Source organism: Chanodichthys erythropterus, chromosome 7, assembly GCF_024489055.1.
Source record: "Chanodichthys erythropterus isolate Z2021 chromosome 7, ASM2448905v1, whole genome shotgun sequence".
Taxonomy (NCBI): domain Eukaryota; kingdom Metazoa; phylum Chordata; class Actinopteri; order Cypriniformes; family Xenocyprididae; genus Chanodichthys; species Chanodichthys erythropterus.
The window spans coordinates 33,854,042-33,881,173 of record NC_090227.1 but is presented as its reverse complement, the minus strand read 5'-3'; the positions used below and the strand labels follow the sequence as shown (position 1 = coordinate 33,881,173).

The 27,132-nt window shown below is 37.7% G+C and overlaps 1 protein-coding gene across 2 annotated transcripts; it reads right to left on the bottom strand.

Moving 5' to 3' along the window:
- Positions 1–1,388: 1,388 nt before the first annotated feature.
- Positions 1,389–22,615, bottom strand: siah1 (siah E3 ubiquitin protein ligase 1). Of its 2 annotated transcripts, none has more exons than XM_067389280.1 (3): positions 22,458–22,615; positions 9,215–9,271; positions 1,389–3,457 (listed from the first exon to the last, which is right to left on the bottom strand). In XM_067389280.1, exons 2-3 carry the CDS (start codon positions 9,222–9,224, stop codon positions 2,607–2,609), a joined length of 861 nt encoding a protein of 286 aa, XP_067245381.1. In that variant the 5' UTR covers positions 9,225–9,271; positions 22,458–22,615; the 3' UTR covers positions 1,389–2,606. The 2 variants fall into 2 exon arrangements, with proteins under 2 accessions (XP_067245381.1, XP_067245380.1); XM_067389279.1 differs by lacking the exon at positions 22,458–22,615 and adding an exon at positions 13,059–13,879.
- Positions 22,616–27,132: the final 4,517 nt, after the last annotated feature.

Genomic DNA, 27,132 nt, shown 5'->3' with positions numbered 1-27,132 from the left:
TGGAAGACGGCGAAATGTTACACAAAGCTGAAAATCATTTTGCAACTCCATTTGATGACATAAGCAACACAGAAATGACAAATTTCAGCATTCAATGTTGAGTGAAAATCCTCCCAGCGATGACATTTTTTTTTGTGGACAGAGCCTACCTGGTGGCAGAAAATTTGCAGTAGCAGTCTATGGAAGCCAAGGAATAAAAGTTCATTTCGACTTTATATCTCACAATTCTGACCTTTTTTTTGCAAATCTGAGTTTATCTCACATTTCTTGGAAGGAAAAACAGAATTGTGAGATACTCGTCTTTTTTCCTCAGTTTAAATCCCACAACTTTTTTCCCCACAGAATTGTGATATAAATTCACAATTGCGAATGATAAAGTCCGAACTGGGAGATATAAACACGCAAATGCAAGAAAAGTCAGAATTGGGAAATAAAAATATTATAGGCTGTTTAAAAGATATGTAAAATGTTATAGGTTTAAATATTATTTACAACATATTTGCAACAAACATCTACGTATCTTCAAAGGGTGTCGTCAATGACGGTATTCTATAAAAATCTATATATTTTGCATTCCGATTCTGACATCCAAAGGCACCACAAAACATTTTTCTCTTATTCTGTGGATTTTGCACATTTGCCTCCACTTTTTACTGCCATTTTTCTGCCACCACTGTGACGTAACTGTGATGTCTGCTCCAAATAGGTCTATACATTACACCTTAATTCTGATCTTAGTAGTACCATAAAAGGTAATAATATTCCTAAAAGTTAAAAGTAATGAACCACCAAGTGTAATCACAACTTTGAAATCAGGGGGAAAAAAAGGTTTTGGAGAATCAAACAAAAAACTTAAAAGACGCAGTAAGCAATTTCTGAGACTTGGATTGGACCGAGACTTGGATTGGATTGGACCGAGCCAACACATTTGTAGCCAATCAGCAGTAGGGGGCGTGTCCATTCTTGATGGTGGAGGAGAGAGTTAACAAGATAGAGTTGAGGAAAGACTGTAGAAAGAGAGATGGCTGAGATACATTACAAAAAGAAAAGGTCAGAGGAATATCACTGGACAAAGAAGGGTTATGATCAAGCATGAGCTTTAGGACCCCCTTTAATATTAGAAAAGCTTTCCAGCGCTGGAGAAACCTAAGGGGGAAGGCTTGAAAACGGACACAGAGGCTGTGTTTTTGCACCATACACGAGAAACATTGGTTTTTCTGTTTCTTAGAACCAAGATAAGCCATTGTAATGCTATATATATAACAGGACAATTTTGAGTATCACTTGCTTTGCTTCACTCATTCTCGCCTATTAGGTGGAGGGGAAACCAAAAGAAGCCATCATCAGTTGCAACTTAGAATGAGGAGTGAGAAAGTGGGTATGAAAAAGATAGATTTATTTACTGGCAAAATAGAACAAAACAAACAATAAAACAAATAAAATTAGAGATCAGGACTAGCAACAGTACAATGTATCCACAGAGATGTTTGGCTTTGCTTCACCCTATCCTTGCAAAAAACAGAAATACAGACATACAAAGAACAACGGCAACAAAATTATTGACTTACAAAAAGAGAAAAAGAAGACACTGAGGTCTTCTGAAGAACAACACTATCTACAAACACTGAAGATTAGCCACAAGGTTACAACAGCCTTTTTCATTCCATTTTCTTATAAGTCATTACAAAATGATAATTATGACAATAATCTCATAATAACTGTATTAATTGCCCCCGTTCCTAGCCTGATATTCAGTGCAGTGTTTACTCCACTGTTTGTAATGGAGGGCTTCCATCTCAGGCAACAAAACTTAAGATCTCATGCATACACTTGCACAACTTGAATCAAGCTGTTAAGAGTTTTTGATATTAAAAAAAAAAAAGAAAAAAAAAAAAGTGTGGCATTGACAGACAGAAACTTGACCATTTTTACAACCTGGCTTGATGTGCGTGTGCCAAGTTATGAAACTATCCCTTCAAAAACAAACAGGAGAAACACTGCAGTGATAGGCAGAAACAAACAAGAACTCTAAAATGAAATCTTAACTTGGGGTGGGGAAGACATAAAACAAAACCTAATATTTTAACAAACGTTAGTGTTTCATCTGAACTGAAATGTAAAACTTCTTGGGAAACAAAACAGAATGAAAAAAATTTGCTCTAAGGGTTGCACCTTTTGAGCAAACCCACCTCGAAATTGATCAATATTCCCAACCGCCATCCAGCTCGGCGTGCTGTTCCTCAAACCCTTGTTCCAAATGCCACATTTGCAAATGTCCATTTCCACAAACGTGGCTTTCCTATACCTTCAAGGGCAATGAATGTTGCTCTCAAAAATGTAGAATACATTAATTATTTAATTTATATAATATTGTAGCATAAAACTGAGAACCCAGGAGTAAAGTCTGGTCGGACGTGCCAAGCTCCAACCAATAACAGTTTTTTTTTTTTGATGACTACTCGGAACGTACAACAGCAAAAAGTTCCCTAGGATAGCTACTCCCCCGTCCCCCAAGCACAACTCAAGGTATCCTGCGGTGTTCTGAAATGTCTGGTTTTATGTGTGTGTGTGTGTGTATGTGTTCAAGTATGCACAGCTGTTAGTCCTCAGCACATGGATATGGTGACATTGATGCCCAGGTTGCCGTTCTCTGCAAACAGCTGAGCAATGGAGGTGTCAAACACCAGGCAGTCACTGTTCATGATAGCGGTGGCAATGCCCTCATGGATGGAACGTGGCGTCGCCTCCCAGGTGAGCCGCCGCCGGTGGCCATTTAACTCCAGCCGGTAGGCGAAGTTTTCCGCCTGTTTTCGTGTTCCGATCAGCTGCACGATGGCAAAGAACTGCTGGTGGCCGTCGTATTTCTCCTGCTTCTCTAGCACGAGCATAAAATGGAAGCCGAAGCACGACTGCATCATGACCCAGTCCACTGCCCCAGGCAAGTTGATGTCTGTGGCCAGGAAGACAATATCCTCACCTTGTAGCGTGGTGATGGACTTGTGCTGGTGCAGCAAGTGAGGCATGACGGCATCGAGAGATCCCTGCCACTTGCAGGAGGCGCCAGGACAGGGGCAAGAGTATGGCCGGAATTCACAAAGCTCCTCGTGTTCAGCCTTGTCTGTGTGCGGGAGGGTAACTTCGCAGCCTGATGAGGCGTACTTGCAAGGGAAAAGCACCGAGTTGGCCACTTTCTCCATGGCCAAATTGCGAATTGACCCAAGTGGGCCTCTGCAGGTGGGGCAGCAGGTGAGTTTGGGCCGGCAGTTGCTACAAACCAAATGGCCGCTCTGGCACTGCAGGATGGGTGGCAGCACATAGTCAAAACAAACCGGGCACTCAAACAGGCTGGCGAGGTCACTGTTGGATGCAGTGGTGCCCGACAAGTTTGGGACGCGCTGAGAAGGGGGACACTTGGAGGTTCCTGTGGGCAGCGCTGTGGCAGTCTGGCGACTCATTTCTAAAGAAAAGGAGATAAAGAAAAGAGTTAGTTCGGCAAACGGACGACAAGATAGAAATGGAGGTGCAAGCATTTACAAGGAACATCCAAGACCAGCTAAGCAACTGCATAATGCATGACTGCAGAGATCAGCTGGCATCTAATGCACTGATCCGAGCAATTCTGCTTCCTGAACATGAAGTAGACATTTTAGAATGTAGCCTCAGGGTAAAATGTACACATTTCTGCTGATTCAACCAGTATGAACTCCAAATAGAGCAATGAAAAAGTCTCAACAGTGCTATGAGCCAGGCAATGCCTGTTCTCCCCGAGTGGCTCAGAGATATAGCCATCTAGTGCCACCGATAAGTCAGACAAGGGCCTCAGGGGAAGACTCGGGGCAGCTATTTCTGGCATGAGTAAAATGCACAGATCTTCACGCCTCGCCTTTTTTTTTTTTTTTTTTTAAAGCCAGACATGGAGAGTGGACTCAGAAGGCCAGAGCGCATGTCTGCTGCAAGAGTGTTCCTATGGCAACAAGCTGCAGTGAGAAGTGTGAACGTGTATGGGACGACCTGTGGAGAGACGTATAGGACTTGGGATGGATTTTTTCCTAATTCATGACAAAAGGAATGGTGTGACCCAGCTGTAACACCCGACCGCTATATATATCCTTCATCCAGACATCAGTTAATAGGAAGCACAAGAGCAACTGTAAATTAGGACTGGGAGCAAATGAAAAAGACTGATTGCAGATTTAACACAGACATCAATTAAGTGAGGAATAAAGAGACTACAGAACAAAGGAGCAGTGTGGAAGGATCAGAGCACAGTAAATCGTCTCATGTAGAGGAATAAGGACAGTGCCAGAAAGGAGGGTGGGGGTGTGGATAGACGGCGAGCTGTGCGTGTATGTAGGTGGCTTAGAATCTGCTAGTAAACACATCTGCTCTGATAAAGCCAAGTATTTTTAGCCCCCTCACCGAGCAGCTCTGAGTGTAACAACTGAGGCCAAAATTAGCCCAACACCATGTCCCCAATGCCTTTCAAGCCTTGTAGTCAAAGACCAAGGGATTAGAAATGACAAACAAAAAACATGTTTGTTTCCAATTGTATCATTGCAAAGAATATATATGGATTCTTAACATAATTTACACATGTTCCATGGTCTTGGAACATAATCTCTATCAACCAATCAGAAGTCAGACTTTAGGCAAAGGGTTAACCTTAGGTCCTAGAACGATAATAAATGATGCAGGAACATGTTTTACATTAGCACGTATAATAATATATACGTATAATAGCACGTGACAGTGCATTCACAATATACATTTTTATAAGTTCATAAAAATCGAATCCAAATCCCAGACGAGCCCCCAAACTGTACACATTTTAAAGAAACAATTAACAGGCGACTGGTCAACATATTTCAGTTGAGTCCAATCCTGGTCCTGGAGGACCACTGTTTAACTCCAACCACAATTAAACACCTGAACCAGCTAATCAAGGTCTTCAGGACTAGTAGAAACTTCAGGCAGGTGCATTGGGGCAGGTTGAAGCTAAACTCTTCAGGATGTTGCCCCTCATATCTAGAGCAGATGTCCCCGATACAATGAGAAAAGCAATGACAGTCCGTCTGCTTGAAGTTTAGCTAAAGAGACAGTAAGCCACCCTCCCACCAAGAAAGAGTCTGAGCAACTGATGGCTGTTGTACACTACTGTTACAACAGTGCTTGTCCATTAAGTAGAGGTTTTAACGACAGCTGAAGTGATGCATGTGTCTCACTAAGAGAAAAAACAAACTGTAAATTTACATTGAAAGGGAAGGGAAAGGAATAAGGTCTTGTCAAGTTTAGAGTTACAGTTTGAGAGATAGTGCTCGATTTGTGAGAAAGGATTATTTATGGACATTGACTTTTGTAAGTTGTGGTTGGCAGGCAAAATATCCTACTTCTGCCAAAGCTAAATATCAATTCATCAGAAATCTGTTTCTTGAGGGGGAACAGAGAAGAAGCATTCCAAAGCAGCATGTTTAAACATCATGTTCATCTGTCTCATGAATAGTCTCATCTTAAATAACCTTCAAAGTAATGAGAAAGTAAGTGTCAATCATTAAATCAATGCAAATGTTAAAAAAGGCTGTATGTCCAGTATGGGTTACTCTTTAGGCAACCTATAATGTAAATCACAGTGGTTTGCAATTTGTTTCTCTTTTTAGTCCACTGTGCCAGGAGTAGTTTCCCTAAACATTTTTTTGTGAGACTAGAAAGCAAATTATATGGCACATAAATAGTAGACTTGGGGGAAAAAAAGTTGACTTCAATAAAGGATTTGTTTAAAACTCTGGAAGAAAGCAAAGCATGGTAAGAGCCCTTTTGGAATTGCTGAATTTTCTATTTGTAAAAGTTCTTCGTCTGGGAATCAAAAGGTGGTGTGCGGTGTGTCTTTTCTCCAGCAGTGCTGAGCTGATGTCAGTGGAAAGTTTGCAGTCCATCAGATATAACAGGAAATCCTGTAACCCCAGAGGAAGTGGTTAGAGCAGGCTCGTTGTCAGGTCTTCTAATGGAGTTAGGAAGACTGAACAAAAGGCAATGCAACTGGCCTACACTGCATAAGCTGAAGTTTAAAAATGCTGCAATATCCAAGACTGTTATTTTGTCTCAGGTAGACAGTTAAGTCAGGTAACGTTAATACATCAGATTAATGGAGCCTCAGCAAAAACATCAACATTAATGCTGAGGGTAACATCAGCATTAGTGCTGAGCTGAGTCCAAGCATGGCAGTTGGACAAGTCCAAGGACCAAAATAAACTAAGCAAGTATGTGAACAAAAAGCTACATAAGGTCAACACAAGTAGCTACTTAAAACATATCTGGTTTAATGGCACAGACATTTGAAAGCATTACCACCTAAGAACATATATTATGTTCAGTGGTACTACTTATATTATATACAATACTTTGGCAAAGAATTTGCAACTGCGTTTGCATATTTGCATCCAGTATGTTTCTGTAATCTTTGACTAAAGAATACTGTGGGTCCAGAGTTCAAGCCAACCCAATACTAAGACCTACTGAGTGAACAAACTTTTGATCACAAGCATCTCCTTGGAGTCTGGCATCAGATCACATTATTACTGTATATGATACAACACAAAGTAAGATTTCAGTTAAACTTGGATTTGCCAATACATTTTTGCAATTACATCATCTCTCTGTGAAGCTGTAACTGCATATTAGAGAATTGTGCATTTCACCTTTCAAAGTTTTGCATAGATAAAGAGAGAGAGTTCTAAAGAGACCTGTATCTTAAAATAATATCTTAATTTTCAATAAAGCTTATTACAATTTTGTAACTTAATTGTTTTACTAGTGTTTATTTTATTGAAGTATGAAGCAATGAAAACATATGAAAAAAAGATTCATACCTAGAAAATGTAACAACTTGAACAACAATTCTAATCAAAGTTTTGCATCTTATAATTTCTATTTAAATAACTATGAAATTGGTCCCAACATGATTATTTGCAAGCTAACGTTTTGCAAGATGTTAACCTCAAACATGTCATTTTCAATTACATCATAGAATAGCACTTTCCCCCTAACACACATTTTAAATCTTGGTTAAAAAACAAACAAACAAACAAAAACCTCCACATATCACACCATGCAGCAAGAACAAAAAGCACAAATCTAATCTCTGGAGTCATCTCTCATCTCCAAGTCAAGACACAGATTACTGCAAAACAGCCACATCAAGTATTCTAATATTTGCTGTTGAATTCTTGCAATCGAATCCTAATATGAAAACTGCAACCTAAGGCCCCGTTTACACTAGTCTAGTACATTTTCGTTTTAAAACGCATACGTTTTGCTATGGTTACGCCTGTTATTTACACTACGCCTGCATTTTTGAACCTCGAAAATGGAGACTTTCATAAACCCTGCAGACCTTGTTTTAGTTTGAAAACGCGTATAAAAAAATAACAATACTGAACTGCAGTCTTTGCTGGCTTTGTCGTCATTTTTAGCAGCCATTGTGCAGTTAAACTCTTAATTTTTTTAATACTGCAGCTACCTTTATGCACAAGAGGCAACTGTTTACACTTGTATGCTCACGCCAAGTGTGCATTAACAGTCATGTGACATGCGTTTTCGGTCGTGACGTATAGACGGAGAATGTTTTTGAAATGCTGTGGAAACACCAATGTAGACGAGGATAGTTTTCATTTTAAAACGCACTAGTGTAAACAGGGCCTAAGTTTAGGCATGAGCTGGGACTCCAAATGTCTGTTAAGATATATGGGACATGACAAAAAAAAAAAAAAAAAAACACGAGTTGGCAGAACTAATTTAAACACTTAAAAACAAAAATATATACTATATATCTGAGCTAAAATATAACTGCATTTTTTTAATACACATTAACAATTTAAACTCAAAAATTCTATGTTTTAATTGATGTAACAATCAATATATTATAACTGCATAAAACCTCAATAAAAAACCTGATTAAAATGAAGCAAGAATTAGAAATAAGAAAATGTACAGAAACAATTTCATGGTAATAAAGTATATTCATAATGTGAAATGAAAGAGTTTATCTTCCTGCATCTTGTTTACACAGTACAAAGTTACATAACTAACCTCTGCTACAAATATCTATGTTAATTAAACACTTGAATACAGTTACTTACAATGCAGCACTTTGTAAAGCACGAGGTATAATATAACATCATTTGCAGCTGCACAAATTGATGGTAGCGCCAATTAACTGTGTACTTCAATACATAAAAAGGGATAGCAAATTCAAGTTTATTAAACTCTTGCAGTCTTGCAGTTTTATCAGGTACAGTAATGATGTGGTCTGATGCCAGACTCCATGAAGAAGTTTGTGGTCAAGAGCTTTGTTCACTCAGTAGGTGTTACCACTGGATTTAGGATTGCTGCAGTCTCTAATGTGGTTAGTGGTCTGCAACATTCTGTAATGGGAATTAGTTTTATTCCTGAGATCTGAAGTCAGTACTCAAAATGGATAATAAAAGCTTTGTGGGTTATTAAGATTTATGATTAAAGTTTGACTAGCTCTTTCACTTTCTTTATGAGGCTTATATGTGCCATGGAAACAAGCTTACATGTATGATTGCAGAAAGGGTTTGTGGGATATATTCTGGGATATGTTCCAATAAAATGAACTGCTTTTGGTCTAGTTTCATTTGTAAACAGTGCTCTGGAACACAGTTCTCTGGAAGAATTCCTTCTAGAATTGATGCAAGACACAGACAAGAGGTTCAGTATTCAAGGTTCTGGTGGGATGAAGAGATTAAGGCCAAGGAGATGGTAAGCTAATGTGGCCCAGCAGCAGGAACAGTTTTGGTAGAGATGGGTCACTCTGCAATGTCTAGTGGTTCTGCCTGTGGTAACAGGCTTCGAGGGAATGGGTGTTTGAACGGTCCTGCTATTCCAGGTGGGGACTGTGTGTGAATACTGGCACAAACGACAAACCCTTATCATTTATCTTTCCTCAGATAGTTCTCCATTCTCTCCACTAAGAAGCCTTACACATCCCCATGAATTCAAGCTGAAGTAAACATCAGCTGAAAATGAATTGAAGCATCACAGCCAAGAAATACCCAACCCTGTTGCAAGTTACAACGAACCTACATTTGCAAAGGTCTACACATTGGCAGAGGACTCTACTTGGATTCCCAAACATTGTGAGTTCTTTTAGTGTTTTTTTTAGAACATGCACAGTGACAACATAAAACTGAATACTTGCCTTCGTCCATATGATTCCCAAGTACGTCTTTCTTTTTTCCTTGAAATGTGTGGACCTCTGGAAAGAGAGAGAGAGAGAGAGAGAGAGAGAGAGAGAGAGAGAGAGAGAGAGAGAGGAGGATGTGTCAGTTTTGTAACAGACAATGAAAAAAAGTCTTTCATTTGCAAAAACCAATAAACAGCAAAAAAAAAAAAAAAAAAAAAAATTCACCACATATAGCATGTTCTTAACCCTAAATATGTTTAGTCAGAAAAGCCAGTATTATCCACTGTCAAGGCATCGCAAGTTCACGTTTTAAAGCAGAAACTTACATGTGCCCTTGTTGTTTGTGTACAGAAACCAATTAGTCCATTTTAGCGAATCAGTGTGCAGTATTCAGGTCAGGTGACAAGGCTGCTAGTCACTTCAAAAAGACGTGCTAGCTGAGGGGAGTTACGTCAAAGCTGACTAAAGTGATTGAGGATTTATAATTTTGACTCCTTTAAGTCCTTGTATACCATACATGTCTTACATGCTTAAACTTTGCTTGTCCTTTTGCATTTGTGTGTGTGTGTGTGTGTGTGTACGTGTGTGTGCGTGCGTGTGCGTACATGTGTTTGAGTGTGTGTAAATGCAATTACAAAGCAATTACTTGGTTTGGTTTAACATGAAACGTGTTATCTGCTTTTGCCAAAAAACAAACTTTTAATATATGAAAAAAAAAAAAAAAAAAAAAAAAAAAAAAATAAAATAAAAATAATAATAATAATAATAATAATAAAAATAATAATAATAATAATAAAAATAAATTATTTTATATATATATATATATATATATATATATATATATATATATATATATATATATATATATATATATATATATATATATATATATACACTTTCAGTGAACTTTAATTTTGTAAGTTACCTGTATTTTTTGGAGTTATTATTATTTAATAAAAATAACAACTGCAGTTTGATTTTACTTGGAATGCACAATAAAAAAAAAAAAAAAACATGATTTGTGAGAAATAAAAACTGAGTTATCTGTTTTTGCAAATTAACTGAAAAGGTTTGGGGGGAAAATGGGGGGTTTCCACAAAGAATAAAGACGGGTGAAATCAAGTCTCACAGCTTGCTCATTGTGTAACAAAAACATTTTATTTCCATGTTAAGTGTCATTAAGCACCCACACCAACTAAAAAACTACTTAAGTGTTGCAAATCCTTATCAACAAAGCACCCTTCTCAGACCAGAAAGACTTTCTAAACACCAACACATTTGTTTTTTCTATAGCAACTGTACAATACATTATGATAACAGAAGAGTCAATGAAGTTGGGAACAATACAGGTACAAAACAAGTAAAACAGATAATTCTTCATACCATGAAGACACACCCATGTAACCAAACCTTTTTTTTAGCACCCCTATGAATAATATTATATATATATATATATATATAGGGCTGGGCGGTATACAGAGTTTGTATGATATAATCAATAAATTTTTTATAAACGATACAGAATAGGGCAATACCGATTATATCAATATACAGTAGTTCGGCATTACGAGCATATCTGAAAAATAGCGGAGGCTACAGAGTGAGCTGCTGTGGAGTAAGTGCATAATCTAAATTGTCCTAAACATGATATATGCTTTATATTGAAAATAACTTGTACGATATAGTTAACGCGTATAGTTCAACGCAGCTTGCCATGTCAGATGCTCCGATACTCATGCTGTTTTTTGTGTTTAAGACGTGACGTTTTCTTCGGTGCATAGCTTACAGATGGAAAATATACTCGTCAAATGTAAATGTTATTTCTATGTAGATGAGCCTATGCTTTTTGTTTTTATTTTCATTTTTAAGTGTTTTTAACATCTGCTTCAAAAAGTTTTTGCATTTTAAAGGGTTAGTTCACCCAAAATGCATCACTGCAGCTGCCGTTAGAGGCTCCGGTTCCCGCTTAGGACTGCAAATGCGTATTGGCTCGTCTAGCCTGAAAAATAAGCATTTTTTTTACGCTAATTGAGAATAAGAAACAACATTTATGGGAAAGTTCATGTCAGATTTTGTTGCGGATTTGAAATATGTTATTTAATTGTAAGTTTGTCAAGGAGTCGTTGAGATTTCAGAATCCTCCCCATTCAAATAGATAGGACTTGGTCTTGGATGCCCGAAATTGCTGCCCGGAGGCATTGCAAATATGGCCACCGAGTGAACAGACTTTCCTTGAAGGGAACTAATGATATCGCCCAGGCCTAAATACCTTTTCATATCTTTTCTAATGCGAATCCTGTTAAATCAGATGCTCACAGTGGGCAAGACTAATGCGGAGCACAATACTGGCTGGGCTTCACATTGATTTCTCCATATTAGGCCATGCTTCAATATTTCATCAGAAGCTATTCAGAATGGAAGGTCGATCAATATGCATTAAAGTATCTGGTGAAATTATTCAGCAGATTAGGTGGTGTAGAAGTCCAAATCTGGCAGATGGTCAATAGCATGGATCAGCATGACCAAAAGCCAACAGGGACTTAAAAGCTGAAAATTCAATTTTGTTTTGATATCAACATTTGTAATTGACTTGGCTGCTATGAGAACATCAGATAAGGTTATGAATCCTATTACAAGTCATATAGTGACTGATCTAAATCTCAGGACCAATTCTATGTAATATAGAAAAACTAATGCAGCCACCAGCAAAAAGCTTTGGCCTGAGGGGGATCAAAATGTGAGATGTGGGAAAGAAATATTAATGTATTGTGGGTAGTTGGGCATGCATTTATTTATTTATTTTGATAAATTTATATTTCTTGTAGGGGATTCTTGTAAGGGAACGAGTATGCTTTCAGATGCTGTAATTAGTCAACAGTTATAACCAACATTTCATTTCAATGGAATGTGACAAAAAAAAAAATGTGTAGACTTTTTTTTAAAGAAATTTGGGGGGGGGGGATCTCTATAAATACCATTTAGACAAGTATCATCATGGAGATACAATAAACACAACAGCTGTCTTTTTTTTGTAAATAAATATATACATTTAATTAATTTATTGAGCTATTCAGTTTCTGGAGAGGGCTTTCCTTTTGTCTCAAAACTGCATTATGAAACTGAGAATTTGAAATGAAAAAATAATGAAGTAATAAAATGCAAATTATTCTTTAGTATTATTTACAGATGTAAATATTTTTTAAATATACGTAATACTTATCACGTAACATCGACTACCCATGTACAAGCCACAGAAATACATGATCCTCCAGTCTGTGAGTCATAGTTCCCTGAACAGGCAGACGAGTCACAGCCTGCCCTCGCTGTATCGCCCCCCCTTTAGTGTTCAACCCTCCACACCAACCCAAAACAATCCTAGTATGCACTACTACAGTACTAACAATGCACACAGTAGGTCTGAAGACAGCTCTATTGAGGTTAGGCTTCCATGCCACAGACTCAAACTATGACTAGACCACAAACACACACATAGACAAAGAAAATAAAAATCAAGGATGGGAGGGTTCTCAGCAATTTATAACAGAAAAGAAAATCATCAGTGTTGTCTCTCAAAACAGACAACTTTCCCTTTGTCTACAGTAGAAAGCAGAATGTAATCAGAAGCCCAAAGAAAACAAACTGTTAGAATATATGAATACATGGTTTATGTCAAAATGAGTCTGTTATTTTGGTCCATACAATAAAGGCAATGTTGTTTTAAACTCCACTGACTTTCATTGTATGGGCAAAAACAGTTTTTGGCCACCTTTAACACAGTAAATGATAGACGAAAGAAATGGCCTTCCTCTCACAGGTGAGTTAGTGGTGGAAGTAAACAATGAGAGCATGTTTCTGTTACCTTTAGTTTTGCTAGCAGTTCGGGCCGCTATGCAAGAGAAGAGCTTGAGCACCCCCTTCCATGAGTACACAGGCTGTAGTCTAACAGTAGCAGACATGGGGAGCAGATTGACTCTTCATCATGCTCTTTCCATAAAAACAAATGGTCCCATAAGACAGGGTCCCTCCTTTCTTGTTTCACTCTCCTTCTCCTATAATCTTATTCTAATAGCCATGATAGACAGACACAGCTCCAACAGGTCGCTCAGGGCCACTGTAAGGTATCCCCACCCCCAACCCCCCAAAGGAGGAAGGGATGATACCCGAACACCAACACACTCACGCAATTTGCGTAATTCGTGTAATTCCAGCAGCAGCTGTTCCTTAAAAAATGGAGAGCAGGAGATTTCCTTTTTAAAAGACTTTCTCTTCAGTAAAGAACAGTCCAGGATGAGCAAATAAATTTGGTAAAGCGGAAAGTGTGGGGGGAGGATTTGCTGTAATCTAGGAATGTTACACAAGTAGATCCAGTTCCCAGCGCTTGGAAGGAGACTTAAAGCGGCAATCCCAAGAAAAAAGGGAAAAACTAAAAAACACGGTTAGGGAGTCGAGTTGATAGGCTTTTCCTCCCTTTAAAAGTACATTCCACGACTCATTTGAGAGAGACCACTCCCAGGACTTTCGGAGTACCCCGTCAGCTCTCCAAGTGAAGAAAACGGAGAAGCAAGAAACATGCTGTTGCACAGAGAAGTGAACTCTCCGAACGACCGCAGAAATAAGGAGAGTCCCGCCTGCACAGTCACCACTGTTGCCTGTGGGTTGAGGAGTCAAATGTCAGTCTGAAGTCAGCATGCTCTCTCCCGCTCTCTCCGAGGACGAGGAGGAGTGGGACCGGTTCATGGGCCCAGCCGTGTCAGATTACACAGCTCCTCCTCCTGCCGCTGCCTCTATTCATGTCGCCCAGACAAAGACTTTACAGCATGGCACCTCTATGACAGCCGGCAACTTAAACAAAACCCTCCACAATTACACACGCTGCTCATAAACGGCACTAACAAAACCACAAATGCAGAGAAAAGCAGCTTTATGGGCATATTAATGTATTTGAAAGTATAGACAGAGAAAGTGGCACATTACGACAAATCCAATATCACCAGTCTTAACTACTATAAAGAAGCTCAGAGTGTAGAGCCACATCATATACCACTATCGCCTCTCACCACTACCCAAAATACCCCAGCACATGCCCACATACTTAGAATACAGCTGATTAAAACAATCTGACCTATCCGCTCTTGAAACTGACATTAAGGCCCGGACGATGGCCCCATATCAACGTTTCAGTGTGACTCTACAGGGCTCTGACTGTCTCGTGTGACCTTTGGTCCCTCGCCTTCATCAAAACATGCCCTGTAGATTTAACTAGTGATAACACGACAATCAAAACATTAAATTCCTCAATGCTGTGCTCATGAGTCCTCTTATTAAAATCCTTGCCATTATAGTCACAACAAATGGTGTTCTTCAGACAGTCTTTTCCTATTTATGTAAAAACATCTGTTAATCATAGAGCTGTTAAAATCAGTGATGGCCTTACAAAAGAAATGAAAGCCTTTGAAATTATAAAAGACCATTTGCCAAGTCTTTTGTTCCGGTGTTGCTACATTATCATTTGAAAGGGCAGATGTGAGGGGTCACGCATGTAAAATGGGCTGTGCCCAGTCCTGCCTCACGTACAGTGTGACTGAAACACCTGCAGGCATCCTGCACTGTGGTAAAGGTCCTTTTTTAAATTTCTCATCAGCTTGTCTACATGGATTCAAGGAAAAACATCTTGCTATGTGGGGGAACCCCCCCCCCCCAAAAAAAAACATAAATGAAGTCTTACATGATAAAAGACTAAAAGACAGAAGACATGAAAATACATGAAAAAAATCTGTTTAATATCTTTTCACATAAGAATAAAAATGGCTTCTTGCATGTTGGTTATAAATGCATCAACTGGTAGTCACTATTAAATCAAGAATTAATACAAAAGTAAATGTAATATTCAATTGAATAATTTACCTTTTAATTTTTTTTTATTCATTACAATATCAAAGTATTCATTTTAATTCAAAAATAGAAAACAGATCACAGAAAATGTGGTCATCTTCTGAATTCAATGACATTTTAAACACTGTCAGAAGTCAGTGACCGTCTGATCTGCATCTTATGTATTTTTGAGTAAAATAATAGATCCAGTGTGATAAAAAGAATAATTACTTAAACACAAAAACGCAAACCGTACCTCCAACAAATCAAAACTCCAGCCTGAAGAAAAAAAAAAAAAAAAAAAAAAAAAAAAGAAGGACTTATATGCATCCTTGACAAGACTATTACAGTTGAACACACCATGTGCTCCACACTGCCCCCAAGGGCCCAGATCATATGCTGACAGCAGGATGTTTTGTTAATGGTACAAATCTCCAATCATCAGGACAAGCACTTGTAAACAAAAGGGCTGAGGGCAGGGCAGAGATTCTGCACAGTATTTCCATCTACATGAGGGCTTAGACATGATATTTCCATGCAGGTCATTATACTCCAGGTAGAGTAAACACCAGAGCTCCTCTAAACTACAGCTGGGATGCAAAACAAGTTTCCAGTGGAAAATAATTTAGGATTAAAAAAAATAGAAAGAAAGTGAAACCCACAATCATCATTACAGTTGTTTTGCATGAGAAACAGCTTTACTACGTCTGTCTAAACAGATGGCCTTACACACTCAAGAGAATTGTAAGCACACGCACTGATAGCAGGACATCCACAGCCTTGTTTCGCATTAAGTGGTGAGAATATCAACATCATTGATAATCAAACAAAAAAGGCATACAATAAGCAGAATTGAAATGATCACTGGCAGACAGCCCTCAAAATCAAAAAGGTTTCATCCTCCACAGCCTTACAATAAATATATATCACATTACCATGACTATCTTCAACATGACGCTCATCTATGTGTGGGCGAAATGACCTAGGGCTGCACGATAATGGTTAAACTGGTAATCACGTTTATTCTATCAAATAGGGTAATGCAATAATGGCCATTTCGCACGTTCACCAACCTACACGTCACACAAAAGGCCAGTAGGTGGCACACTGACTTCATTTAACCAACTATGATAACTTAGACATTAGACGGTTCTATTCGCTTGCAAATGAGACAAAACATATTTTTATAAAGTTCTAGATAGGCCTATAGAAATAAAGTAAATAAAGATTTATTCTGATTAAAGTTACAAAAGTGATTCAATCAACAGCAATGAGATGGTTTGATTAACAGTAATGACACAGACAGCAACAGATAGCACATGTCTGTTCAACAGGTGCCAAACAGAACTCAGTTCAGTACTCACACACTGTATGAGCAGCAGCTTCATGTGTGCGTTTCAGGTGTGTATTCTCAGAAACCATCTCTCAGACAGCGTGCACAATATGAGTCCTTCTTCGCTCCCTATTGTGCTTGAATGGTTTAAAATCACTCGTTTTTATAACCACGCGGCTTGAAAACCATTCAAATGACAAGCTTTCATGACGGAACAGCACGGCAACATAATGTGAGCACAATAGTGAAAGAGATGATAGTCCATGTCTCCAGTTGGGCCACTCACTTCAAAAGTGAAACAGAAGCTACACCTGAAGACAAACAGGGGGAAATGAAGCATACCATGCACACTTCATTAGCGATTCTATCCCGTCCATTATCTCTTGCTCATCTCGAAGAGATCTTCTCAATGGACAGAGTCCATTAGAGCTCTATCCTGTAACTCTATATACAGCAAGAGCTCTGGGCAGGGGCTGCTAATGTAACTAGCAGCTATAAACATTAAATTGCTGTGGGCACTCTTGACAAACAATGAGGTGTTTTGTGTTGTCATTTACACTTACACAAGAGGGTTTGAATCTTTGTTTAGCTTGAAAATTCAACAGCTATCATGCTCAGTCATACTGTATTAGCACTAATACACTAATAACACCCAATCTCTATGATGCATGACCAAGCAGGAAGAGTTTCACAGGCTACAAATGCATGCATGTTACGGTGTAAAAAAGCAGACTTTAACTTCTCCAGATACATAAATGACACAAACCAAAAATATCAGCATGTTCTGTGCTCTTTCGCAAGGCAGAATCTGAGAGCCAAGCAAAGCATATACAAAAAGTAGTTACAATAAAAATAACCGTATCTAAACAAACAAAAGCACAATTCAGGGCTCAACGTGATTTTTTTTCTGCTTTTTCTACTTGCCCAGTGGTTCAAATTTGTACATGCCCTGCCAAAATTCTCACTGGTCCCACCACAAAAAAGTAATGAATAAATAAATGTTTATTAATAAATAAGGTCATGACACCAAAAACTACTAGCCTAACTGTTTGTTACAGACAAGTAATCTGTCAGTGATAAAATAAGAACAAATAATTAAATTACTAACAATAGTACAAATAATTATAATAACAGAACAATAAACAGTGCTTTCCAGGTTTTCCAGGACACCTAACAGAGAAACTGAATAAATTAAATGTAAAACAACAACAGCATAGTCTTCACTGTGTAAACTAAACAGATCAAACCTTATTAAAAAGTTACAAAAGTTATCCAGTCAAGAGTTTTTTTTTTCTTTGTCCCTTGTTGTTTAATTAACATTAAAAACAGACAGCAGGTTTATTAGGCTGCCATTACTTTTCTCAATCGTTTATGTTCACCTAAAGGGTTAGTTCACCCATTACTCACCCTAATGTCGTTCCAAACGAGGTTTGTTATCCTCAAAAGAAAGCAATGAAATAACCACATTCAAGGTCCAGAAAAGTAGTAAAAAAAATAAATAAATTTGACTACAGTGGTTCAATTTTAATACTATGAGGCGACGAGAATACTTTTTTCAGTTGACTGAGTGAACACAGTTCAGCACTTTTACGTCTGAACGCCAGCTCAGTATTGGCTGGCTTCTGCATTAGCATCACACGAATGCCTCGTGCTGCTCACGTGAACAGCGTCTGCCAATACTGATGTACAACCTGGAAGCGCTGCAAAGTAAATAGCATAGGATAATGAAAGGGCAGAGAAATGTGTTGAAAAGTTGGTATTTTTGTTTCGTTTTTGCGCATAAAAAGATTTCTTGTCACATTAAGGTTGAACCACTGTAGTCACATTGACTATTTTAATGGGACTTAATTCAATGTTTTTACTACTTTTCTGGACCTTGAATGTGGTCATTTTGTTGCTTTCTACTGAGGATAAAATAAAAACTTGGATTTCATCAAATATATCTTAAAGGGATAGTTCACCCAAAAATTAAAATTACCACCCTCAAGCCACCTTGGTTTATATGACATTCTTCTTTCAGAGGAATACATTCAGTGTTATATTAAATAATGTCCAGGGTAATCCATGCTTTATAATGGGAGTGAATGGTGGCCCAAAATTTGAAGTCCAAAAACTTGCACCCATCCATTATAAAAGAAATCCATATGGCTCCGGGGGGTTAATAAAGGCCTTCTGAAGCGAAGCAATGCGTTTGTGTAAGAAAAATATCCATTTATAAATATGTACATTTAAAACGTTATAAATGTAATCTCTAGTTTCCGCTAGGGCTGCACGATTAATCGCATGCTATTCTCACGCGCATTTCGTCAGTAAAGCCGGTTCCCTGATTACCGCTAAATCGCCATCACCTGCTTTCAAACGAAGCGGCATTTAATAGACAGAGCCGTAGATCACTGAAAAGCCATGCAATATCGCGTTCATATCGCAGATGAATCGCCTGCGATAATGAACGCGATATTGCGTGGCTTGTCTGTGAACTACGGCTCTGTCTATTAAAAGGCGCTCGGTTTAAAAACAGGTGATGGCGATTTAGCGGTAATCAGGGAACCGGCTTTACTGACGAAATGCGCTTGAGAATAGCATGCGATTAATCGTGCAGCCCTAGTTTCCGCTAACTGTTATATGCGTTTTCACGAGAGAGTGTCGCCCCAGTTTATGACGTAAGACACAGGCACAGTGTGAGCTCCAGTGATGAACAGTCAGGTTGGTGGCATACCGAGTTGTGCTAGTTTTAAATGTCAAATTGCATGTAGAGATTTAAAAAAAAAAAAAAAAAAAAAAAAAAAAAAAAAAAAAATTTACAACAGTTACATGAGCGATTACTTAAAAACTTCACATAGCAATCATATTACGGTACTTGTTGAATATATGCCTCATTTGGCTGAAACAACAGCGTAGGCACAGCTGACAATTTCAGAAGTCATCTTGTATTTTCACTCTTCTCTGCCTTGTAATCCTCGAAGCAGAAATGTTGACTGCACAGCACGCGTTTATATAATTTTTCCACGGGTGTATTTACATCCCAGTGAATAGCGAGTAGCCATAGCTTCAATCGTTCAGGATCCTTTACAGGAAATTTGTGAAATGTTAATGGAGCATCTCCCTTTGATGTCGGCAGACGTAATCTCAAGACTTTATCCGGGTTGCTTCAACAAAGCTATTCACAAGAAATCACCATTTTAACTCTAATAAAATGTAGAATATAGCTCAAACAATTCACGTGGATTTCCTTTGGTGCACACAACTTTGGTTTTCGCGAGACTAGCATATTCTCACCGGAGCTCACACAGCGCCTGCGTCTTACGTCATAAGCCGGGACGCCATTCTCTTGTGAACGCGCATATGACACTTAGCGGAAACTAGAGATTACACTTTATAAAGTTTTAAATATGGATATTTTTCTTACACAAACGCATTGCTTCGCTTCAGAAGGCCTTATTAACCCCAGAGTCGTGTGTACTTCTTTTTTAATGGATGGGTGCAATTTTTTGGACTTCAAATTTTGGGCCACCATCCACTCCCATTTTAAACCATGGATTACCCTGGACATTATTTAATATAACTCTGAATGAATTCATCTGCACAAGCATTTTGACATTATTTGTCAATAATGTTATAATGTCAATAATAGTGTTAATATGTCCTTTCAAGCAAAAGAAGACGTAAAAGAGAACTCAATTTGGTACTCGCTGTGTGAGAAGTTGTTCGTAACACACAGCCGAAACACTCGCCCAAAAAGTACTGCATGGGCGGAGATTTATGTTTCTGCCGGTGGGTGCCAATAAACCCACCCCCACAATGAGAAACACACGTCTTTTTATTTATTTATTTTATTGGAAACCAATACATTACCAAACACATTTATACAAATCTTTATTCACCTCGGTTTCCATGAGCAAATGATAACTGGGCTAAGTAAAGTGACAAATGCCCCTTAAAACTTTTACACAATGGGTATTTTGGTTGTTTAAAATGAATGGAGTATCTCATGTTTTTCTGTGAGTGCTTGGCCATGTTGTGATTGGTTCCTATGCTGTAGTGATTATTCAGTAGACATAATTGGCAGCACAAGGGGATAAAGAGAACAGTGGTGTGTGTGCAAGCAAGTAGAAGAGGTAGAAGAGAGATGCAATGGGATAGAGAGTGTGAAATGTTCGATCCCTGCTCTTAACTCCTGTTTCAGCTATTATAAACGGGGTCAGGTTACCTCACCATTACCCTGAGTCTGTGGAGTCTAACTCTAAAAGACAGATGTCATTTCTGTGGGGGAGCGACCAAGTTCGTCTGACCAAGTGATACTGCAGCTGCCCTATAAAGACAGGTTGAAAACGCAAGAGTCACAATCAAATAACGCCAGCCATTGACTGAAATGATCGAAATGTACCAACAACCACAATTTATTAGGCAAATATTCATTTTCAGAATTCAGAAACGGGTAGACTGATAAATGGTTTGATGATTTTTTTTAAACCAATATTTAGTCTTTTCTGCTTTTTATAGTTATATTGGAGACTACACTAAATGTTAACAAGACACTGTTAACATTTAGACTGAAAAACAACTTCCATGGCCTTCTGAAGATCTCACTAAACAGCACAAATCTCTACATAAACAATCAATCAATAACTTTGTGATGAACACTCCATAACATGATCTCTAGTTCACTGCTGAGGTGTGTGAGGAGGAGAATGAAAGAGGAGGATTGCATTTCCAAGCACCTGGACACACAGAAACACAAATGAGTCCCAAAGCAAAGGCAGAAGGGTTTATACATTTAACCTTATGCATTTCTCAAAAGCATTGTGAGCTTGATAACCATTTAGGCTTTTGATAAACACAGCCCTGGACAATCAACCAATCAATGATCAATCCAATAATAAGAAATAAGACATCTGAGAAAGATCTACAGTACTTTAAATAAGTAGCCTGAAGGTTCTCTTAAAATATGTGTTTATTTTATGCTGTAAAATATCAAGTCTGTGGTAACACTCCATTGTTTATAACAACCTAACCTTTATAAAGATAGTAGAATAAGGTTAGTTACAGAAGGGATTTGACCCTCTCCTATCTAGCTATTGCTTCAACCAACTGCAACTTAACCTCACTTACTGTAATCGATAGGGGAGGTGCTTAAATGGATCTTTAAGGATAAAGAACAACGAAAACAGTACAGCTCAATTCAGTAGCAACAACGATGCTAGCAAAACACCTCAATGGCAAATCGCAGTCGCTTTGTAAACAAAACGGAGTGATGATCCAGATGCCAAGTTCAAGGCGTCTGCGAGCGGGGAAGCTTAAAATAAATCCCGTGTGTAGCAGAGACTGGCATTCATGACATTAAGCTTCTTTAGGTCTCAAAGCAATCCCATGCACATGAATTTACTGTAACATCTTGAGTTTGAGAGAGTCGTGTCGAGACTCAACATTGATGGTTAGCTTTATGCTTTATTATCCAAATCATCATCATAACAGGTTATATTGAAGTTATATACATGTTCTTATATCGCATGCTGACCAGCTAACCCGTGTACATGAGTATATAATGTCAGGCTCCTTTTGCAGAGATTAATACTGTATCTGTCAGTCAAGCCATCTCTCTTACGGTTAGAGTCCAGTATGATTCAATGTCAATTAACGAGGCCTCAAGCTTAGAATTAAAAATTGAACACAAATAGCATGTCTGCATGCATGCATCTGACTATTAATATTGGAAGGAACTCCAATGGCAATATTACATTTCATTTCATCTCATTAACAGTGTCTCACTTAGTACAAGCAAAGAGAGAGCTAGCAAAGCCGGGCTAATAATGGCTACATGGACCAAATCTCAGCGTTTAAGAGAATAAAAAAAAACATTTTAGGATTGGCTACGAACCACACCAGGAACCTTAATGTGTTAACAGAAAAATATGGTCAAAATATAGGTGTTTTGTTGAGGAACACAGTAAAGGGGTTGATAGCATGGTCGGCTAGCCGCTTTTTAAGCTAGCTAGCTCGCTAAAATCAACAACAGAGCCATTATCCTCGAATGAGGGATTTAAGCACTGCACTTACCCCTGGAAAAATATCCTTCTGCTGCCAAACGTAACAATTAAAAAAATAATCCACTACACGTCGGTCCTAGGTCCTCGTCCGTTAATCGTTTGTATGTTTGTGTTTCCACATTCGCTAAAAGGAGACGCTGCTGTCGCCCGGCAGTCTCGGTGTCGCGCACTGACTGAAGCTGTTGAAATATACCGTATTTTTCACGGGAGCGGCGCTACAAGTCGACGTGAACGCGCTTCAGCCACATGAACGCGGGAAGGAGAACAACGTTGGGTCAACAACAGACTTAGTGATGGGATGTCCGTCTCATGTCTACGAATCGGTTCTTTCGAACAGTTCATCTCAAAGAACCGGTTCAGAAAACCGTTTCAACACAGCAACACGTGGTCCCTGTTTACTTTAAAATGTTCAGCGTTTTATTCTATTTTTAAATTATGTTTTATTTTTATGCGTTATGTTAATGCTATGTTGTTGCGACAACGATTCAGCAAGATAACGTCATATAATTTGCATTTAAATTTCAAAATGTTAAATTTCATATGCATCTCTTGGATGAAAAGCCTGGATGTTTTGATACAATACTATTTATTAAAACCAAGGCTGTTTTGTATGCTTATGTTAATAAAACGATCACCAATAAAGTTATAAACATGTTGTTTTATTATATTTCTGTAAATGTTTTAGCCCAATCAATCGGTTTGAATGATCTTTTATCACCGAATCGCTCATCGGTTCTTGAACGAATCGTTCAGAAAATTGTTTATATAAAAGTATCCTATTCAAAGGAGGACCTCACTTCGACAGAAAAAGATAATTTGTCTACTTGAGAAGACTAGCAGACAGTGGTGATGGTTTATAAATGTTCAATGAACTGGACAGGATTTCTATGGATTAGCCTACATAATGGTAACAATAAGCCCACTTGAGTTATTAAGGTGTGTGTCAGTGATTTAAATAGCCTGTGACGTCACCTGCTGTAATTAAGCAAATAGCTCCTTTTCCCATGCCTGTCTATTTTTACTGTCTGACTTCTTAAAGGTTCTTAAATTATTTATTGATGGAGGACTCCTGAGAGTTCCCTGTCTAGAATTAACAGAGATACCTTTACCTGTCATTTGGTAGCCTACTACTGCAAAGTGTCCTATTACTGATTATCACAATAATGTGTTCTTCGTGTCACTTCTCACGAACAGACAGTGCTTTAGTGCAATTAAAAGCTGCTGTTTGTCTTATAAGACATTGAAAATTGTGCCCACATTTTATAATCCACTGAACACTAAAGAAATAATATTACTATAATGCAAATTCCTTTAATAAAACTCAACTACTGACCTTTTTTGTAATTTATATATTGGGTAAATTCAGCTAAATTGGACCGCTACAGAAACCTCAATGTTAAAAAGTAGCACAATTTATCTGAATTCACTCCATATTCTTAATATAATATAAACAAATTGTACTTTAGTTTAGGTTTACTAGCATCCTTTCAAACGTAATGCATGCAATATTGCGTTTGTGCTACTTTAACTCATCTGGGCTGGCTTTCCTTGTTTGCTTTTAATATATATATATATATATATATATATATATATATATATATATATATATATCTATATATATATATATATATATATATATATGGCAAATGAATAAGCCTCAGATTGAAGGAAATGCAAATTTATGCCTGTACAGTAGAGGGTGAAGCTCAAACAAACCTTTCAGCTGTGCTGCCTTTCTGGACTTCAGAAAAATAGGATGCAGGAGAAGAAAGTTCAAAACTCTTACTTAAGTAATAAAAACAAAACAATGAAACACAAACGTCATTTTTATCTAGAGTCATTTTTGCTTATCAGTATTGTTAAATTCAATCATAGTAGGTAAGCAGCAAAGACATTGGTTAATAAAGTGAGATTAAATACATAAAGTATATTTGTGTTATTTAACATTTTAATTATTGTGGGTAATATTCAGAGTTTGCATTTCACTTTTTTTATTGATTTTGATGATATTTGATTGAATACTGAATCTGTTTTTGTGCAAGTGAGATGAGTAAAAGGCATGCTCACATTTAGTCTAGAACTATAATATCCATCATGATTAACTTACACAGCGCACACAAGACAGGAGAGCAAAAGTAACTTGCGTTACTTATTTGAAAAAGTTACTCAGATATTTTCTTGTAAATTTGTACTTTACTAGATACTTGAAAAAGCAACCTGATTACATAACTCGTGTTACTTGGAATGTGTTACCCCCAACACTGATTCGTATGCATATAAATAGGATATAGGCTGTTTATAAAAACTGTATTAATGTCTTATTCTGCATGACCATATTCTACATCCCTTGTGCTAAACTTAACTACCTTACTAACTATTAATATTAAGTAATTGGGAGTATATTGAGGCAGAAGTCATAGTTAATAGTGAGAATTGGACCTTCAACTAAAGTGTGAACAAACATATTTCATCACCTTGGAATTATAAGGTTCTATGTGACATTTTTGTCAAATTTGAGTTATTCACATATTCTTATTCTGTGACAACTTATTTACATGCTTTTTTTTCAGTTTGTTCCATATTTGTGGTCCATAGTTACAGACGGTTGAAAAACAAGAACATTCATTCATGCTCTGTCAGACCTGAACAGAAACCCATTAGCAGTCATCAGTATTATACAACCACTGTATTTACCTGAATTGTGTCAAACAGGTGTTGGAAGTAGGTGAGTGTATAATATGCTGGGAATGGAAAAAAACACGCCTGTCTGTCAGTAGAGCCAAAATTTATTACTAATACAAACGTGCCATCATTGTCTATGACTGTAGACTAGACGACACACCTATGGAAATGTGTATCGATAAAGATTAACCGCACCTGTAGTTGTATATTAATAATGACTCATTATGAGTCAATTGTTAGAGACACACCAAATGCATATTTTAACATGTTTAGATTAGTTGCAAGCTAAATAAAGCACACTAAAATGGGACAGTAGCACTCTTAATCTAAATTAGCCCTGTGCTCTTTTAAGCTTCCAAAATTGCCAACTCAGCCACTGAGAGGAAATGACATCATTGTTTACAGTTCTGCAGCAGATGGAGGAATAGGAGTGGCCCCTCCCTCAGCCACGGGAGCAACCAGTGTGCCACACTGATGATTCAAAACAGTGTTTAGTCACTCTCCCTTAGTACAGCCCAGTGTGTTAAAATCCCAGAGTGCTCCTGCTCTCACTACATCACTGCTTGAACCTGCCTTGTCAGCAAACTCCTGAATGTAGACATTCCTTCTTCACATTATATAAAAATATGTGAGATACTGTACCCCCAAATATGATGATATCCCTCTTTCTAAAATATAAATGCAGATATTTTCATGCATAAAGATCCATAACTGACTTCTATATTGCCATATATAATTTTTAATGCAAAATATGAATACTATTTAAGGACTATTCCATGATTCAATTTAATGGAAATTTACTTAAAGGCACAATATGTAAGATTTTTATATTAAAATATCCAAAAACCACTTGCACAGTGTTATATATTTAATTCAGCTGTGTACTTACATTATCCTAAATGTTTCCAAGAATTTGTAAATTCAGAGAAATTCACCATTTTAAATAGTGCCCGTCCCTCCCTTGTCACTTGTCGCCTGTCAGTGACGTAATATCTGCTTTATCCCTGGTTTCCTTGTGCTGTATAGTAACCATGGCAACAAACGGGAGAGCTAAAGTCTAGCGACACGCTGTTGTTGTTTCGTTCAAACATTACAGACCATGGCAAGCAAATTTTGGAACAAAAGGAGAAATAAGACGAGGATCAATATCGTATATCAATATCAAGTGAAACAGTGCTGCGTTACCTCACAATTTTAAGTCGTCAAATAAACTGACCTGTATTTGTAGTATTCAGCTTTGCTAGTAAGTTAGTTCGGTAGAATGAAATGTCCTCATTCCTTTATATCCCCCGGGATTCGCGTGTGGCACTGATATCTGTCTCTCATTAGCAATCGCGCCCGCGATTCTCGGCCACGCCCTGCTTGAATGCATTCACTCATCCATTATTTCGCCATAAACATTATTAGATCCATCGGAATGTCTACGCTCATTCACCGCGTCATCAATCTACGCTTTTGTTATTGTTTTGAAGGGTTTAGCGACCCCTAGCGGCGAAAAAACATACTGTGCCTTTAAAACAGACTTTTTAATCATATTTTGTTGTTACAGTCAGGGGGGTAAAAATTGAGGGCAAACAAATTTGAGGGCAATCAGTGGAATTAAATAATCATGACTAATCTCAAGCAAAACTAAAATTGTGAAATTTGGAATTAATAAAATTTTTTTTATATATATATTATTGTTTTTATTAATTAAAAAGGTATTTTCCCCATTTTGAAAAACACTATTTTGGCAACTATTGAGTAAAATTATAAAGTATATGTGACCCTGAACCACAAAACCAGTCATAAGGGTCCATTTTTTTAAATTGAAATTTATACATCACATGAAAGCTGAATAAATAAGTCTTCCATTGATATATGGTTTGTTAGGATAGGATAATATTTGGCTGAGATACAACTATTTGAAAATCTGGAATCTGAGGGTGCAAAAAAATTAAAATACTGAGAAAATCGCCTTTAAAGTTGTCCAAATGAAGTCCTTAGCAATGCATATTCACACA